The following is a 19,362-nucleotide window of genomic DNA, read 5'->3' as shown; positions in this document are numbered from 1 at the left end:
AAAACCCCATGGCAGGCAAACTGTAAATCCTAGAAGCTGCCCAGAGGAGGAAGAGTCAAAGCTAGGCTGTTCGAGTTAGGCTTGGAGGTTGGCCACAAGTTGAGCAAGCAGCCTTGGCTCTGGCCAGCATCTGAAAGAAAGAGCAGAAAGAAGGAAAGGAAGAAAGAAAGAAAGAAAAGAAAGAAGAGAAGGAAAGGAAAGAAGAAAGAAAGGTGGAGGGGGAGAGAGAGAGAGAGAGAGAGAGAGAAGAAAGCCACACCTTTTTGAGTCAGAAAGACAGGCTTGGTGAACAGAACTTCCAGGTGGCTTTGGAGCAACTGCCTTAGGGGACAGGCACTCAGCACTTTATTTCTTGAAGGCAGGTTATTCTTTCTGTCTCTTTAGCTTGGCTTAAAGTGAATCCACCTTCCTGAGGGGTGGTCCTTTGGCTACGTGATGGACACACCCAGTTGGATTAACTCTTAGGTCCTGGGTTGCTTGGAATGTTAGGTATCCACCCAGTCAAAGAAATAGCTTTCCCTAACAGGCTTCCACAGAGCTCTGATCAAAGCTACTGTGACATCCCCCTCTGAAGGGATAATCCTAAAGCTATTTTGGAGATGGGCTGAAATTGAGAGATGGATATAACCCACATTTATCCTGCAACTTTAGATACAGTTCCAAAGCTTTTCACCAAAAGGGACTAACCACAGGGACTGGAGCTCCAGTCCCAGCCACCCTCACGTGTGACTTCCAGGCAATGGGTGGGGCTCGCTTAGAAGAAGATAAGTAACCACGGTTCCCTTCTGGCATTCCTGACTGGAGAACCAAGGACAATTCTGGAACTGTTGCTTTCAGGGACAAAGTTTTCTCACAGTTAACCTTTTAAGTTTATTTTGAAGATTCCAAGGTCTGGGAAACACGTGACCCGTGCTTTCTTTACATAAATAGCAAGCCACGCTTTGGTTTTTCAGCAGTCTTTGGACTTCAGCATGAGTGCGTCTCGGTGGCTGGCTTGTGCTGCGTTTTCTGTCTTCTGTGTCTTAAAAATCAGCTCTCTGGACACTTTTGTTGCAGCTGTTTACGAGCATGCCGTGATCCTGCCTAGTAACACCCTCTCACCCGTGTCTCCCAGTGAGGCACTGGCATTAATGAATCAGAATCTGGATCTTCTGGAAGAAGCGATCGTATCAGCAGCAAAGCAGGTATGGGCGCCCATCTCTCCGGAGTGCCAAGCCCTGAGAAGGATGGGGGTAGGGGAGTGCGTGGGAGGGGTGGGGGTGGTTCTCAGGGACCCGGGTTGTTGTCAGAGTCAGTTACACTTACAATATTGGCATAGCAAGATGCTTTGTTTTATTAGATTCCTTTCACCTCAAAATTATTAAATGCACCATTACATACCCCTAACAACGGGAGGGAGCAAAGTTTGAAAATAACATTTTGCTCATTTTTTAAGCAGGACTTTGAGAAACCGGCCATATATTGACCATTTTTTGTTTTCATTTTCTGCTAAACATGGAGGGTAAAGTATAACCAGGATTGGGACCCCAGTTGCTATTCTTCTTTATTTTATGTGTATGAGTGTTTTTGCCTGTGTGTACCTGTGTTTACCAGATGTGTACCTGGTCCCCACAGAGGGTGGAAGAAAACATTGAATCTTCTGGAACTAGAGTTCCAGGCAGTTTTGAGCAGCCATGTGGGTGCTGGGACTTGAACCTTGGTCCTCTAGAAGGGCAGCCCGTGTTCTTAGCCTTGAACCCTCTCTCTATCCACGCCCCCTCCAGTTGCTATTTTAGACTATACCAGATTCAGTTTATCTTTGTGCTCTGCTTTGTAGGGTTCAGATAAGTTTACAATCTGACAAGATCTGGCGTGTTCAGAGTGTATGGCCACAGAGTTGCAGCTTACAGTCTGAAACAATTAAACCAGTTACAAACCCCATACACTAAGTAACATAGCCACCCATTCATTTTAATTTCAGTATCAAAGTGTCTGTCAATGTCACTGAGTTGGACGAAATGTGAAGTTTAAAGCAAACTATATACAATGTAAGTGTGGTTTAGCCCGACAGGTTTAAGTAAGATACTCATAGGTCAGTTCTAGACCAGGGACATGTGAAGTAGGACAACAGTAATAAATACAAACATGTCAGTGTGGTGGGTGTCTTGGCACACGCTTTTAATCCCAGTGCCCTGAAAGCAGAGGCAGGTAGATCCCTGTGAGTCTCAGGCCAACCAGGGCTATGTACACAGTGAGACCCAATCAATTTTTATATATATTAAAATTTAAAAGATTATTACATGTTGATATTGTATTTCACCTTTAGTCCAACTGTTTCTTTAAAGGCCGTGGCAACCTTTAAGGTGACTCTCCGATCCACCTTAGCTGAGAGATTACTCTAGGCAAGGGATAGCCTAGCTGACCTACGCGTATGAGGTTCTCCCTCCCAAGGAGCAGGAATGACATTTGTGGGTGCTGCGGAGGAGAATCCTGAGGCAAAAACAGGGATTGGGTTATGAATCAATCCAGATTCAGCCAGGCACAACTGACCAAAATTTGAAGAGGGCTTGATTTGGGGGGGGGGGGGCAGGAAGAAATAGGTTTGCAATTAATGGGAGCAGGGTGTTACAGAGCTGTGAATGGCTTAGACAGCTGTTAGTGACCATTAAAAAAAAAGTCACCAATGTGATAATGGCAGGTGTAGAAAATTAAAGCGCTTGGGAAAATCAGATGTATACTTGTAGTCTGAGTGCTTGGGAGGTGGAGGCAGGAGGCTGGGGAGTTTAAGGTTATTCTAAACTATACAGTGAGTGTGAGGGCCAGGCTGGGCTACATGAGATCCTGTCTCAAAACAAAACAAACAAACAAACAAAAAAGCTTGGAAAAAGCAAAATAGAGAAAACAGAAGAATAAGATTAAAAGTGCCCAAATAGTTTAGTTATTTGACTCTCTCTGACTCTCTCCCTTCCTCCCTCCCTCCCTCCCTCCCTCCCTCCCTCCTTCTCCTTCTCTCTCTCTCTCTCTCTCTCTCTCTCTCTCTCTCTCTCTCTCTCTCTGTGAGATGGCATCTCTCTATGTAGTTCTGGCTGTGCTGGAACTCTCTATGTAGTACAGGCTGGCCTCTACTCCTTGAGTTCCTCTACCACGCCCAGCTTGCAACTCCATTTCCAGTTCTCACAGCAGCCCACCTCTGATTGTTTGCCTTTTGAGAAATATTTTATTTATTTGTTTATTTATTTATTCATTCATTCATCCACCCACCCATCCATCCATTTATTCATTCATTTATTTATTTTTTGGTTTTTCGAGACAGGGTTACTCTGTGTAGCTTTGGAGCCTGTCCTTGAACTCACTCTGTAGACCAGGCTGGCCTCGAACTTACAGAGATCTGCCTGTCTCTGCCTCCCGAGTGCTGGGATTAAAGGCGTGCACCACTACCGCCCGGCGAGAAATATCTTAACTCTCCGTTTCTAACAGGGTGCACACATTATTGTGACTCCAGAAGATGGTATATACGGTATGCGTTTCACCAGGGATACTATCTACCCATACTTGGAGGATATCCCAGACCCTCAAGTGAACTGGATCCCCTGTGATAATGCAAACAGGTGAAGAAAACAGTCTATGGAAGGGAGCATGTTGGGGGAGATGTAGGGGGGAGTTGTAGGGAGGGGGAGGGTAGATATGATCAGATTTTACTATATACATATAAGAAATTCTCAAGCCAGGCAGCAGGGGCACACACCTTTAATCCCAACACTCGTGAGGCAGAGCCAGGCAGATCTCTGTGAGTTCGAGGCCAGCCTGGTCTACAGAGTGAGTTCCAGGACAGGCACCAAAACTACACAGAGAAACCCTGTCTCAAAAAACCAAACCAAACCAAACCAAACCAAACCAAACCAAACCAAACAAAACAAAAAGAAATTCTCAAATACACACACACAAAAAATGAAAAATTCAACTATGAACCTCTACTTGCTTTACCTGGAAAAGGGTTGTTGAAAACATGGAACAGGTCCTGTGTAGTCAGCTTGCTGCTGCTGTCTATCACAAAATAGCTGAGACAACCAACTTCAAAGGAGACCCAGTTTCAGAGGTTTTAATCGACGGTCACGTGGCCCAGTTTCTTTAGGCCTATGGTAACATCATGCATCATGGTGGCAAGGCGTGGCGGAGCAGTTAATTCACTTCAGGGTAGTCAGAAAGAAAAAAAAAGAGGAAGGGGCCAGGGTTCTGATACCTATTCATCAATACACCCCAATGACACACCTTCCTTCTCTTAGTTTTAACCTCTTAAAAGTTTCACCATCTTTAAGTACTCCCTTGGACTGGGGACCAAGCCTTCAACATGGACCCACAATCAGCCAAGTTTGGTTTAATTTTCATCTCCTGTGAATATATTTATCAGGAAAATGAACATAAGTTATGAGATCACCAATCAATGCTCTAACGTTTATTTCTATTTCCTAGTACCAAAGGGAATCAGATCCAGTCTGGAGGGATGATAGCCGATAACTTGCTTAAGGTCTTAGAGGCAGTTAGCAGGAGGAACACGACCCAAGATATTAGCATGCCCACATTTGCCTTTCCTCTTCAGAATCAGCTATTTTTCTCATTGCTCCAGGAAAATATCCAGTAAGGAGCAATTTCAGGAAGGAAGGAGTAGCTTATTCTGTATTGCAGTCTGAGTGGGTACAGTCTATTATGGCAGGAAAGACCCCATGGTAAGAAGGGTGAGGCCGTGGCCACATTGCACCTGCAGCCAGGAAGCAGAGAGTGATGAATGCCCCTATTCAGCTAATTTTCTTCTTCTTCTTCTTCTTCTTCTTCTTCTTCTTCTTCTTCTTCTTCTTCTTCTTCTTCTTCTCCTCCTCCTCCTCCTCCTCCTCCTCCTCCTCCTCCTCCTCCTCCTTCTCCTCCTCCTCCTCCTCCTCCTCCTCCTCCTCCTTTTCCTCCTCCCTTTCTCCTCCTCTTCTTCTTTTCTTTTTTTTTTTTTTTGAGGCAGGGTCTCATTATGTAACCTTGGCTGGTCTAGAGTATGCTATATACTCAGGGACCCACCTGCCACTGCCTCTTAAGTGTTGGGATTCAAAGTGAGGACCACCCCAGCTATCTGAGCTGTGATTCTTGGAGGTATCATATAGATGGGTCTCCTAGTATTTAATTTAAATTGCTGGTCTATGTCTTTCAGAGAGTTTAGATCCTCGCCATTCAGAGTTATTATTCAAAGATACGAATTCATTACTGTCTTATTTTTTCTTTTTTTCTTTTCTTTTCTTTTTTTTTTCGAGACAGGGTTTCTCCGCATAGCTTTGCGCCTTTCCTGGATCTCGCTCTGTAGACCAGGCTGGCCTCGAACTCATAAAGATCCACTTGGCTCTGCCTCCCGAGTGCTGGGATTAAAGGTGTGCACTACCATCGCCCGGCTTACTGTCTTATTTTTCTTGTTAAAATGTTTTATACTTTCCACTTTTCCTAATCCTCCTTTGCTTATATACTGTTCTAGTGTGGTTTATTCTTCACTGTAAATTCATATGCAAGCTTATTTTGCTTCAGTGTGTCAAATTCCTTCAAATGTCTTCTTTAGGGCTGCCTTAATGGCTATGACTTCCTTTCAGCTTGGTTATCATGGCAAGGTTTTGTTTCTCTTTCAATTATGAAGCTATGGCTTTGTTAGATATAGTACTCAGGGTTGACAGTTAATTTTCTTTCAAAACTTGAAGTTCATTGCTCCATGCTTTTTTGGTTTTTGGTTTTTGGTGTGTGTGTGTGTGTGTGTGTGTGTGTGTGTGTGTGTTTCATTTTTAGAAATCTACCATTATTCTGATAGATTTGTCTTTACACATGACTTGCTACTTCTCTATGGCTTTCCAAATGTTTTCTTTGTTCCCTATATTTAGTATGTTAACTATACTATTACATAGAGAAGCTCTCTTCTTGTCTTCTGTGTTTGGCATATACATTTGGGTGGCCATCTCTTTCCCTGGCTTTAGATTAAAGATTTATTTATTTTATGTGTGTGAGTGTTGCCTTCCCGTATATATGTGTACCACATGCCTGTCAGCTGCCTGGGAAGGTCAGAAGAAGCATAGCGTGCCCTAGAATTGGAGTTATGGATGGTTGTGAGCTACCATGGAGGTGCTAGGAACTGAACCCAGGTCCTTTACATGTTACAAGTAGTGCTCTTAACCACAGAGCCATCTCTCTAGCTCCTCAGTCATAATTTTATAAATATACTTTTAATACCCTTAACATGTATTTTTACTCCTTTTGTGCCCATGCATAAATTTGGCCTTTTAATGGTGTCCCTTAGATATTGCGTGTTCTGCTTGCATTTTCTTATTTTTTGATTTGTTCGTTCTGGGTGTTTTAAGTCCTCCTCCTGTCTTCAAGCCTTGATATTCTGTCTTCCACTTGATTCAGTCTGCTGCTAGGGCTTCTGTATCCTCCTCTTTTATATCTTGTAGTGCCTTCTTTATTTCATTTAGCTATTCATAATCTCTGTCTTCCGATCAGGAGTCTATGTCCTCTTGAATTCTGTTCTCTGATGTCATTTAGGAGTCTGTTGCTTTAATCCTCTCCAACGTCCTTATAATCATGCCCTTATATTCATTGTCCGGTCTTTCTCTTTGGAGGCCATTTCTGTGGGGTTGGTGATTTTCAGGAGTCATGTTCCTTGCCTTTTCATGCATCCTGTATTTTCCATTTGGCATCTGTGCAACTGGGATTAAGTTGTTGGATTAAAAATCAAACAAACAAAACAAAATAAACACAAACTCTCCCTTATTGATTCAATTGAAGTGTTTGTAGAATCCAAGAGTGACCGATTGTAATAGGGTTGAGGTGCCAGACCTCCCCTCTGGCCCGGGGTTAGGGTGTATGGTTTCTTTCTTTCCTCCTCCTTCCTTCCTTCCTTCTTTCTCTCTCCCTCCCCTCTGTCTTTCTTTCTTTCTTTCTTTCTTTCTTTCTTTCTTTCTTTCTTTCTTTCTTTCTTTCTTTCTTTCTTTCTTTTCTCTCTCTCTCTCTCTCTCTCTCTCTCTCTCTCTCTCTCTCTCTCTCTCTCTCTCTTTTGGTTTTTCAAGACAGGATTTTTCTGTGTAGCCCTGGCTGTCTTAGAACTTACTCTGTAGACCAGCCTAGCCTCAAACTCAGAGATAAGCCTGCCTCTGCCTCCTAAGTCCTGGGATCAAGGGCCTGTGCTCTCACTGCCCAGTGGGTGTGTGGTTTAATGCCTAAACCTTCAGCCTCTATGCTCAGGGCACCAGGCACATTTCCCAACACTACTCCAAGAGTGGATTATCAACCCCAGAAACAACCTCAACTGAAGGCAAGGTCTGCTTTGGAATTGGAATTTTTTCTCTTATCTGAGCTCAGGGTACCTGCAATTACCATCATCTAGGTGTGCCTACCCCACTGAATTTCAGTTTATATGATTCTCTTCTCCAGATACCATCTCTCAGTGGGGAACTGGGTTTTGGAGTTTGGATACGTGTGTTTTCTACTTTTCGAATCAATTGGCTGATTGTAGAATTTCTCTCAGGTCTGCTGTCTCCTTGCCCTACCATAATTTGTTGAGTCTCAGACAGTGAGTATTAATTTCTCAGTGTCTGCTTTCACAGTATGTTGGTGTATGATTCAAAATTTTTGGCTTTGGCGTCTGATCATCTTATTTTCCATCTGTTTTTCAGAGTAGGGGATAGAGAGGGTTTTCATTCACTACTTTTGGTCAGTGTTTTAGGGTACAGTCTTACTCTCTTGATACAACTAACATTCTTTAAGGTCTCACTGTGTACCTCTGGCTGGTCTGGAACTTGCTGGAATTTGTAGCAGGCTGTCCTCAAACTCCCAGAGATCTGTAGCCACTTATAAAATAACCACTCATAGGCTTAATATCATTTACCATCTATGTGGCCTATGGCAGGCTTCTTGCTAGCTAGCTCTCATAGTTTATAACTCAACCCATAACTATTAATCTATGTATAGCCATTACATGTTGCTCCTAGGATGGCAGTCTGGCATCTTTTCCACTCTGCCTTTCTCTTTCCTGTCTCTCCCTTTGGATTTCCTGCCTGCTTCTAAGCTGCCTTGCCGTAGGACAAAGCAGTTTATTTATTAACCAATGGCAACAACATATATTCACAGCGTACAGAAAGACATTCCCCCAGCCCCCAGCACTTGTCCTCCCATATTTCTCAACTTTTTGTTCGTTTGTTTTTGAGATTGGGTAGCCCTGGCTCTGGATCTCATTATATAGACCAGGCTGGCTTTGAACTCAGAGAGATCTGACTGCCTCTGCCTCCCCAGTGCTGGAATTAAAGTTGTATGCCACCATACCTGTCTGAACTATCTATCTATCTATCTATCTATCTATCTATCTATCTATCTATCTATCTATCTATCTAAATATCTATCTATCTGAGACAGGGTTTCTCTGTGTAGCCCTGGCTGTCTGAATCCCACTCTATAGAACAGCCTCGAACTCTGCCTCCAGGTGCTGGGATTATAGTCATGCACCACCTCTGAGCCAGTCAACCTTCAACCTTTTTTTTTTTTAAAGACAGAATTTCATGAGTTCTGAAGTGGCTCTGAGTTAATTATGTGGCTGAGAATGATCTTGAACTTCTGTCTCCTGCCTTGACTGTCCTAGCGCAGGAATCACAGGAATTAAAGCATACGTCACCATACTCAGTGTATTCCGTGCTGGGGATAGAATCCTGTATTTCAATCATGCTAGGCAAGCACTCTACCAATTGAGATACATCCCTAACCCTCATCTCTCTGTCTCTGTCTGTCTGTCTCTCTCTGTCTTCCTCTTTCTCTGTCTGTCTGTCTCTCTTTATCTCTCTTTCTTTCTCAAGGCAAATTGAAACTTTTCAGACTTATGGGGACAAGAGAGTGCAGCTTGCCCTACTCTGACATTTTCAGGAACAGTATTTCTGTACTTGCTCTCAAATTTGTAATAACTACTATAACTGCTGATTCTGGGATTAAAGACATATCACCACACCTAGTGCCATTTTCTTATATTTGCTGTTTCTTTGTTGTCATATGTTTCTTTGTTGGTGGTTAAATATTTCAATCTTAAGATTCTTATTTCCCCCAAGGTTTGCTGTATCTCCTCTTCAAAATGGGGGAGGGAGGTGGTCTCTTATACCCTGGTAGTCAATTCTACCAGCAAGAGCAGGTTTTTAAATAGTGGAGCATGCGTACAAAGATTACTTTCTCTTTGTCTGTATCTCCGTGTTCAGAAGCAGGAATTTAGACAAGGACCTCGATATTTAGCGTCCAGAGTCCTTGTTACCCAGTTTGCTTCCCAAGCTGTCTGCAAACTGCACCAAGAGAGGACAGCTTCCTCCTGCAAGGCTAGGGATGGGAGATGGACAGCCACTGCTAATTAGAAACGAATTGATGACATTAACTACCATTTACCTTCTGGGCCGTTGAACGTGTTGACTATAGAATTCCAAAAAGTTAGGACAGATTCTGTCCAGGTAGGGAGTCAGATTCCAGAGTGTTCTCTGTTCTTCTATCTTTCCAGCATTCTCCTGGTTCTAAGTTTTGGTACAGGCATAGTGCTTCTTCTGTTAGGCCTGGTTTCATCAACAGGATGTGGAAGGTTTTGCTTTATAATATCCACGGTATGCTGCAGACATTTTAAAATGAATATACTGCTGGGGGGGGGTGGTGGTGCATGCTTTTAATCCCAGCACTTGGGAGGAAGAGGCAGGCAGATTTCTGTGAGTTCAAGGCCAGCCTGGTCTACAGAGTGAGTTCCAGGAAAGGCTCCAAAGCTACACAGAGAAACGCTGTCTCAAAACAAAACAAAACAAAACAAAACAAAACAAAACAAAACAAAACAAAACAAAACAAAAAAAACCCAAAACCAAAAACCAAACCAAAAAACAAAACCAGAAAAAAATGAATATACCACTGCATGTATAGATTAGATACATATTATGATACATTATAGATTTGATACATATTATGATTCAAAAGTATATATGACTGGACTCTTAACCCTAGAATATTTTTCTACTGCTAAATTCCCACTATTGGTGTCCTTTGAGGTCTCTTGTTTTAATCCCTTTTTCCCCCACCCATTAGTTGAAATCATTGTATATACCAAGCCATCGATTTTTGTTAAAAGCTAATCCAGAGTTTTTAAAAAATTCTCTCCCCATGGACATATACCAGATTTGGCTACACCCCGGTACAGGAAAGACTCAGCTGCTTGGCCAAGAACAATTCCATCTATGTCGTGGCCAACATGGGAGACAAGAAGCCGTGCAATGCTAGCGACCCTCAGTGTCCTCCTGACGGCCGTTTCCAGTACAACACCGACGTGGTGTTCGATTCCCTGGGCAAACTGGTTGCACGATACCATAAGGTAATATTAATTGATTGGTTAATTAAGGGACTATGGAGTAAAAGTGAGGAGAACAATTATTATTTACAGCAATCAACCGCCTTTAGAGGGTGAGTAGTGACAGTTCAGAAAGCAAGTTGTATTTAGATGTAAACAGTTCCTACAAGGAGACCCAAGGCATTCCCAGTGCATTCAGCAACCTAGTTGGTTTTTTTTTGTTTTTGTTTTTACTGTTTGGGGTCCCACCACCCATCTCTAAAATAAATACACAGAGATTTATTCTTACTTATAAATGCCTAGCCTTAGTTTGGATTCTTTCTAGACAGCTTTTCTAACTTAAATTATCCCGTTTCTTTTTACCTATGTTTTGCCTCTGGGCTTTTTAACCTTTCTTTATATATCTTTCTTTCCTTCTTACTCCGTGGCTTGCTGTGTGGCTATGTGGCTGACCCCTGGCATCCTCCTCTTCTTTTCCTTTTCCTGCTCCTAGCTCTCTTCTCTAGCGAGCCTAATTTTTTTCTCCTATTTATTCTCTCTGCCTGCCAGTCCTGCCTATCCTTTCTCTGCCCAGCTATTGGCCGTTCAGCTCTTTATTAGACCAATCAGGTATCTTAGACAGGCAAAGTAACACAGCTTCACAGAGTTAAACAAATGCAACATAAAAGAATGCAATGCATCTTTGCATCATTAAGCAAATATTCCACAGCATAAACAAATGTAACACATCTTAAACTAATGTTTCACAACAGGTGAGAGTCACCTGGAGCTATCTTCATTGAGCTATACTCTGTCATCTTTTGGGTTTTGACTTTAAAAACTCTCCTGAGGTAATGAGTCAAAGGTGAATTAAAAGGACCTTATGGGACAGATTTAGCTCTGAGGAAGGAATGAAGTTCCTTGCACATAGTAAGGTGTTTCGTCAATGGTTGTCTGTTTCACTGTTACTTTGTAAGATTGAAGACCGTCTGTACAGACAAATGCAGCCATATACACCATCTGTACAGACAAGTGCACCAATATACATCTATACTGTGAAGGGAGTTGCTGGCTCCATTCTATTGGAGTGGCTCTGATTGTCTAAGGCACCAGTCTTCCATAGAGACTGTGGTCACAGATGAAATGTGCACTGTTGAATGAATACATTTTTACATGTAGAGTAGCGTCCTGGGAAGCTTCCTAGAATTTTATTGCTCTGCATTGTTTGTTTATTACAGCAAAACCTTTTCATGGGTGAAGAACAATTCAATGCACCCGTGGAGCCTGAGTTTGTGACTTTCAACACCCCTTTTGGAAAGTTTGGCATCTTCACATGCTTCGATATACTCTTCCATGATCCTGCTATCACCCTGGTGACAAAGTACCAGGTGGACACTATACTGTTCCCAACGGCCTGGATGGATGTTCTGCCGCATCTGGCAGCCATTGAATTCCACTCAGCTTGGGCTATGGGAATGGGGGTCAATTTCCTTGCAGCCAATATACATCATCCCTCAAGGAGAATGACAGGTAGGTAATATGTGGTCTTTAAACTTTAGTTAGAAAGAGCATTAAAAAAATAGTTTGTACATCTTTTGTTTTTCAACTCCTATTTTTAAAGCTATAGTAGTCTACCTTTTTTATAGAAAGTACTTATTGAAGATTTATTTATTCATTTATATATATTGGTATTTCACATACATATATGTCCATGCAGCAAATGTGTGCATTACCCTTGGAGGCCATTAGATCCCCTGGAAGTGGAGTTACAAACAGTTGTGTGCCACCATATGGGTGCTGGGAATTGAACCCTGGTCCTGTGGAAGGGCAGCCAGTGCCCTAACTGCTGAGCCATTTCTTCAGCCTAACTCTTAATTTTGAATATTAAGTTGGCGATATGCTGTCCATTCAATTTTTATTGAAACGTAGCTGGGTGTGGTGGTACACTGCTGTAATCTGGGGAGACTAAGGCTGGAAAATAGTAAGTTCATAGCCAGCCTGGACTACATAGAGAGACCCTGTCTTAAAACAAACAAACAAACAAACAAACAAAAACAACACCAAAAATCTCAAAGGAAAGAAAATTATAAACACCAAAATAAAACATGCCTCCATTTAACAGATTTATTTAATATTATTCATCTTGAATATTTATTTAATATTATTCAACTTGAATTTATTTAATATTCTTCAACGTGTACCTTTTCTTCTTTTCAAAATTCAGTTTATGTGAACTTCTATTTTTAAATGTCTTTACTGTCATGTTCCACGTATGGATTTCCTCTCGTCTTTGTCCCCGGTCAGCCTATATTACAGAAATTAGTGAAATATATTGCTTAGAGGGGGTAGAATGATGAATCTTCAATAGAAGTGGCAAACACAAAATCTCTGTATTTTCCTGTTTCCAACTTTATTTGCAGGAAGTGGCATCTACGCCCCAGATTCTCCAAGGGCCTTTCACTACGACAGGAAGACTGAGGAGGGAAAACTCCTTCTCTCACAGCTGGATTCCCACCCACGTCACTCTGCGGTGAACTGGACTTCTTATGCCAGCAGTATAGAAGCACCTTCAACAGGAAACCAGGAATTTCAGAGCATTGCTTTCTTTGATGAGTTTACCTTTGTGGAGCTCAAAGGAATCACAGGAAATTACACTGTTTGCCAGAACAATCTCTGCTGTCATCTAAGCTACCAGATGTCTGAGAAGCGAGCTGATGAAATTTACGCCCTTGGGGCATTTGATGGGTTGCACACCGTGGAAGGGGAGTATTATCTGCAGGTAATGTCAGTGTCAGAAAAGTCTCTAGATCAAATGCACACAGCTGGGAAAAACTGGACTTCAGATAATCAACGGAAGATTGTTTTTAGTATGATATAAATACATCTTGCTTCAGAAAAAAATACATCTCACTTCAGGAAATATTTTAGTTAGGGTTCCTGTCACTGGGATGAAACACCATTATCAAAAGCAAGTTGAGAAGTGTCTTGGGTACTGCTCTATTGCTGTGAAGACACTCCAAGGCAACTCTTACAAAAGAAAGCCTTTAATTGGGTCTTGCATATAGTTTCAGAGGTTTAGTCCATTATCATCATGGCTGGGAGAGTTTCGGAAGGAGTTCAGTCATGGTGCTGGAGAAGTAGCTAAGAGTTCTACATCCAGATTTGCAGGCAGCAGGAAGAGAGAGACACTGGGCCTGGTTTGGGTTTTTGAAACCTCAAAGCCCTCCCCCTCAGTGACACACTTCCTCCAAAAAAAATGCCACATCTCCTAATCTTTTCAAATAGTGTCACTCCCTGGTGACCAAGCATTTAAATCCATGGGCCTATGGGGGCCATTCTTATTCAAACCACCGCAAGGAGGAAAAGTTTATTTTGCTTATACTTGCACATCAGTGTTCATCATCTAAAGAAGTCCAGGTTGGAACCTGGAGAGAGGAGCTGATACAGGGGCAGCGGAGAAGTGGCAACATTAATTTTAAAATTATTCAAATCACAGATAAAGGATAATGTAGTACTTAGGATATATATCCTGCACAGACAAGTTTAGGCATTTTCTGTATGCTCATCCATGCCTGTCTTTCTTTATAAAGAACTTAACACCAAGAATGCACTGAGTGATTAGTATAGATGGAGTTGCCCCTAAGATTGTTTCCAGAGTGGTTTACTGGTTGAGATGTAGGCATCTCCCAGGCCTTAGCAGGAAGGATGCAGGTATTTCCCAGGCCTTAGCAGAAAGGGTGCAGGCATCTCCCAGTCCTTAGCAGGAAGGGTGCAGGCATCTCCCAGTCCTTAGCAGGAAGGATGCAGGCATCTCCCAGCCCTTAGCAGAAAGGGTTCAGGTATCTCCCAGGCCTTAGCTGGAAGGGTGCAGGCATCTCCCAGTCCTTAGCAGTTAGGATGCAGGTATTTCCCAGCCCTTAGCAGGAAGGGTGCAGGCATCTCCCAGTCCTTAGCAGGAAGGATGTAGGTATCTCCCAGCCCTTAACAGGAAGGATGCAGGCATCTCCCAGGCCTTACAGCATGCTCAGATACAGTATGTGTTTTGATTCCTTGGTCTGGCTTTCAGCCTATCTCACTCAAAGTATTGCAGTGCTCTCCTAATAGGGCTACTTGTTGATAGTTTCTGCTGTATCTGATCTATTCCTTGTACTATTACAGAATAAATTACAGCGCTTTTTCTGATTATATGATCTCCTTGCTGAAAAATTCCTCACTAAACTAGTAATTGACAAATCAAATGCTTGAATATCGGAGACCCAGAAAGTCTTGTTATATGGTCCCTGTAGCCTCTACTTACACATGCTCTGGGATTCTGTATATTGAGATGCTTCTAGCATTTACCCCAAATTTCCACCATCTATAGGATCTCTACACGTTTATAAAATTTTACTCCTTTATCGATGGTGGCTCCCACCTGCTCACCTTTCATAGCACTTTCCAGTTGTTATCTTTGCCATAAAGGTTGCTCGCCACATCTGCGGGACCTCGGCCACTTCTCAGCTAGGTTATTAACCTCATTTATACGTTCCAGAACATCCTCTGTTTGGCTTCATCAAAGTCACAACATGCTACATTTATTCACACCCTTGAGACTGACAGTCCTGGAATGCTAGAACTGTGCCTACTGGGTGACATTTTGCTTACTGTGTAAACATTGCAGCCACGCCTGTTCATCTCCACAAACATTTGAGTACTAAGTATGTACTAGATGCATAACAGTGTTGATGATGTAAAAGTGAGTGTCAACCATCCACTTGAGAAATATAGTGCCCAGTGGAGTAGAAAGCCATGTGAGTACATAGCTCCTCAGGGGCTGACATGCGATAGTGCGTAGTGTGTCCATTTGCCTGGAAGAGTTTCAAGTTCCTGAACTTAATCTAATTTGCAGATCCAGGGAAATTTCTAGAGCTGCTGCTTGTGAGAAGAATGGGAGTATGGAGGTATCCTTCATAGACCTAAATATCTACGGTCGATACCTTTGACAGTGCATTACAGGAAGCATTGAGGACTAATATAATTAGGTACATTGGTTGTTCAGCAAAATAAGCCAGATAACTCTGATGAGGAAGAAACATTTTACCAGCTAAAGATGCAGAAGCAGTTTTCTAGAACAGGGCATTTCAACTGACTTTCTTTTCATTTTCCTTCCTCCTTCCTCCCCCTCTCCCTCTCTCCCCTTCTCTTTCTCTCTCTCTCTCTCTCTCTCTCTCTTTCTTCTATCTTCCTTCCTTTCTTCCTTCTTTCCTTCCTTTCCCTTCCTTTTATGATTGTTATAAAAATGGGTTCCTGTTATGTGTCCCTGACTATGTAGTTCAGATTAGTCGTGAACACATGGTTCTGCCTCAGTCTCCAGAGAGCTAAGATTACAGGCATATGTCACCATATCTACCCTATCTGATGACTTCAATTTGTGAAAAAGTAGATAGCTTTAAATTACGTGAACGAAAACATCTTCACACAGCTTTACGGTATAATTAACAAGTGAACATATCATGGCATACATCATGGCACTCTGATACATAGCTACATTGTAGGGTGACTAGATGAAGCTAATTACATATTCATCTTGACTCAGACATCTCCGTTTTCATTTCTCGTCTAGATTTGTACTCTGCTAAAATGTAAAACCACCAATTTACGCACCTGTGGTAGTTCAGTGGACACGGCTTCCACCAGGTTTGAAATGTTCTCTCTCAGTGGCACCTTTGGAACCCAGTATGTCTTCCCAGAGGTGTTGCTGAGTGAAGTCAAGCTTGCTCCTGGGGAGTTTCAGGTAACAATCTTTGATTGATGTAGCCAAGTAATTTAGGAGAAGAGGAGGCATTTTGACATCAAATCTTAACCCAAATTCTTCCAAATATAAATATCCCCATTTGAAAAGGGTAACATTGTCTTGGAGGATCAGGAAAGACTCTGAGCAGACTGGATTTCTTACATGAAGATTAATATAACCTGCATGTCCTTTTTGCCCCTAAAAAGAAAGAAAGAAAGCTCATTGAGGGCACTCTATGGAGGAGGCTGGGCTGTTCAAGGTCTGTTGAGTAAGAAGAAGATTTGTTGACAGGACCCATCTCAATAGAGGGAAGCCCCTTAGGATCTCGGGTTAGTGATGGCCTAGGGCTTAATGCCCAGTAAGATTACTGGAATAAAGGAAGGAGGGAAAAGCTAAAAGAGAGAGAATTCAACAGTGGTTATTCGCAAGAAGGAAAACCCTCCAAAGCCCAGAACTAACGGCTTGCTTCATAACCCAGTATGTCCTCCCAGCCACATTCTTCCCTGACTGTGTAGGTCTCACTTACAGCCTCCTCTCCTCCTGGGAGTGATTGCAGGGAGGGTGTACTGTGGGAGGCCAGGGGCTGTGGGGAGCCCGTGACACTAAGAGACGCGGTCCAAACCCCACCTTGGCCCATTGTTTCTATTTGCCCTGTCTTCATGGGTCTGGAAGGGCAGGACTAGAAACGACTACCTCCTGTTTTACATGCTAATTCCTGGCGTGTTTCCTCAGACAAGTACATTGTCAGGAATCAGTTTTACGCATCAAGTAATAAGTGAACTGGTGTCAGTTCACACTTCAAATTTTCTTACACCCTGCAACGTTTTAAATATTTGAAGAACAAAATTGGGCCATCAGTTTTAGCTATTTCTTTTATTTATTAAAAGTCCTGTGGGATTTTTGCAGCTTCAATAGACCTTGTCTACTTTCCCATGTTTTGATCAGGTGTCAAGTGATGGGCGTTTGTTTAGCCTGAAGCCGACATCTGGACCTGTGTTGACAGTCACTTTGTTTGGGAGGTTGTACGAGAAGGACTGGACTTCGAATGCTTCCTCAGACCTCATAACACACTCGCTGATGATAATAATGCTGATTGTAACACCTATTATACATTACTTATGTTAACAGAATCTTTACATTTTCTATTTTATTTGGAATAATTTAAAATTGGTGGATGAAGAAAAGATCTGTTTGCCAACGATGGCCTCTGGTATAAGTAAATCAAGTGCCTTTTTCTTTAGAGAGGTATGTGCACCCCAGATACATTGCAGGAAAATTAATAGAACTTTGGACATTGGTCTGTCTTGGAACTCAGCTGTTGGATCAAGTGAGTCACACGTGTTTTATTCAGAAGTCATAAAAATTACAGTTAAAAGGCATGTCAAAATATCAAAACATATATTTACAATAGGTTTGAATCTATTGCCACCTCATTATGACAGACACCTTATTCAGTTAAGCTTAAGATTTCCAGTGAGTTTGTTCATTTGTGCTGCTAAGTATTTATCTAAACAATACATTTCCATTCTCTTATGGGCCAAATTCTGTCCCTTTAATTGTAATTATTATTATTATTATTTTCATATTTCGAGATAGGGTTTCTCTGTGTAGCCTTGACTGTCCTGGAACTCACTCTGTAGACCAGGCTGGCCTCAGACTCACAGAGATCCACTTGCTTCTGTCTCCCAAGTGCTGGGATTAAAGGTGTGTGACAACACTACTGCCCTGCAGTCCCTTTAATTCTTAAATTCAAGTCTCAATTCCCATGACCTCAGAGTGTGACTATTTGAGGAAATGGCATACTTAAAAGAGGTAGCAGGAAGTCGTTAGCATGGACTTTAATCCAATATGGCTGATGTCCTTGGAAGAGATTTAGGACAAGCATGGCGTGAAGTCTGTGGGAACACAGAAAAAGATGCCCATCTACAACAAGGAAAGGGGCCACAGGAGAAAGCAAACCTGTTGACGTGTTGAACTTCCAGGCCCCTAGAATCATGGGACAATATTTCTCATTAAGTGCTCCAGTCTTTGGCTCTCCATTACAGAAGTTCAATCAAACAAGAACAAGCCCAACAAAGTTCTCTCCTTGGCCCCAGTTTCAAATCTAAAGGTTTGAACAAAATGGTTTACTTAGTAAGAGTGTCAAGTGAGGCCCTCTCCCCAAGACTCCGACAGACACCCAAAGAAGGTGGTTCATGCATTGACGGTATAGTCACCAGATCATTGAACAGCTTTCTAGAACTAGAAAACCAGAAAGTCCCATTTTTGAAAATCTGTTTAATATAACACTAAATGTTCTCTTTTGTAAAAGCAAAATATTTAGATATTATACCACTTAGTAAGAAAAGGGCAACTTTTAAATTAAAAATAAAATCTCTGAATGGAGGATGACCTATACAGCACTATTGTATTATTGGTATTTTCTAGTACAAAATGTGCTTCTGAAAAAGAGAGCAGGAACTCATAGCAGTGATCCAGTATGGTGATGCTGTGTGTGTGTGTGTGTGTGTGTGTGTGTGTGTGTGTGTGTGTGTGTGAGAGAGAGAGAGAGAGAGAGAGAATGAGAATATGTGTACAATATACAAGAGAATATACGTGTGTGCCTGCTCTTGTTTTTGAGTATGGGTATATGTGTGTAGAGGTCATAGGACAACCTTGGGTTGTCATCCTTACCTTCCACCTTGTTTGAGACAGTGTTACGCTGGTAATTCATTGTTGTTATGCAAGGCTGGCTAGCCACCAAGAGACTCTCCCGTCTCCACCCCCATCTACCCAGAGGAGAACTGGTATTACCGCACACATGATACATTGTCTGGATTTTATGTGGATTCTGGAATTCTGAATATAGGTCATCAGGCTTGCATAGCAGGTGCTTTATCCTCTGAGCCATCTCCCCTCCTGAAAGATACTGATTTCTTGCTCAATGGTGATTAATGCCATGTCACAACTGCAGTTTTACCTTTATAAGAGAGACAAGTTACATTCCTCATCATTAGTTTCATAGCTAGGGTATGAGAGAAGGCAGACTAAAGGCTAAGGAGAAAGTACATGATTAATATTGACATACGCATATGTCCTGGAATAAAGATCAAAGTGAGTTGAGCATGTCTGTGACGTGTCACAGAGAATAAAATCTCGAGATACTGAGAAAAAAAAAATCTTAACATGAAGAACAGAAATGTCTCAGGCCTGAAAGATAAGTTTACAATGATAAAAAAACAATCAGCGATCAAGAGTGAACAGAGTGAGCCTGCGTGTGTGTGTGTCC

At 42.1% G+C, this 19,362-nt stretch overlaps 1 protein-coding gene and 1 long non-coding RNA gene across 2 annotated transcripts; one reads left to right on the top strand and one right to left on the bottom strand.

Annotated features, from left to right (window-relative positions):
• The first annotated feature begins 769 nt into the window (after window positions 1-769).
• Vnn1 (vanin 1) lies at window positions 770-17,636 on the top strand. The gene is made up of 7 exons (XM_059272647.1): window positions 770-1,184; window positions 3,457-3,587; window positions 10,174-10,366; window positions 11,560-11,851; window positions 12,742-13,100; window positions 15,924-16,094; window positions 17,040-17,636. The coding sequence occupies exons 1-7, from the start codon at window positions 972-974 to the stop codon at window positions 17,217-17,219; spliced, it is 1,539 nt and encodes a 512-aa protein (XP_059128630.1). The 5' UTR covers window positions 770-971; the 3' UTR covers window positions 17,220-17,636.
• LOC131918521 (uncharacterized) lies at window positions 12,517-16,288 on the bottom strand. Its single transcript, XR_009381007.1, has 3 exons — window positions 15,965-16,288; window positions 12,941-13,094; window positions 12,517-12,626 (listed from the first exon to the last, which is right to left on the bottom strand). It is a non-coding gene; the product is annotated as an uncharacterized LOC131918521 (long non-coding RNA).
• Window positions 17,637-19,362: the final 1,726 nt, after the last annotated feature.

Source organism: Peromyscus eremicus, chromosome 8b, assembly GCF_949786415.1.
Source record: "Peromyscus eremicus chromosome 8b, PerEre_H2_v1, whole genome shotgun sequence".
Lineage (NCBI taxonomy): Eukaryota > Metazoa > Chordata > Mammalia > Rodentia > Cricetidae > Peromyscus > Peromyscus eremicus.
The sequence above is the reverse complement of the archived record's forward strand: the minus strand, read 5'-3'. Positions and strand labels throughout refer to the sequence as shown.

What these genes read in the sequence shown, in the direction of transcription:
- Vnn1 (XM_059272647.1), top strand. Translation starts at nt 972, where the DNA reads ATGAGTGCGTCTCGGTGGCTGGCTTGTGCTGCGTTTTCTGTCTTCTGT. An exon ending in CCCTGTGATAATGCAAACAG is followed by an intron (nt 3,588 to 10,173) that starts GTGAAGAAAACA and finishes GACATATACCAG; the next exon opens with ATTTGGCTACACCCCGGTAC. An exon ending in TTGCTCCTGGGGAGTTTCAG is followed by an intron (nt 16,095 to 17,039) that starts GTAACAATCTTT and finishes TGTTTTGATCAG; the next exon opens with GTGTCAAGTGATGGGCGTTT.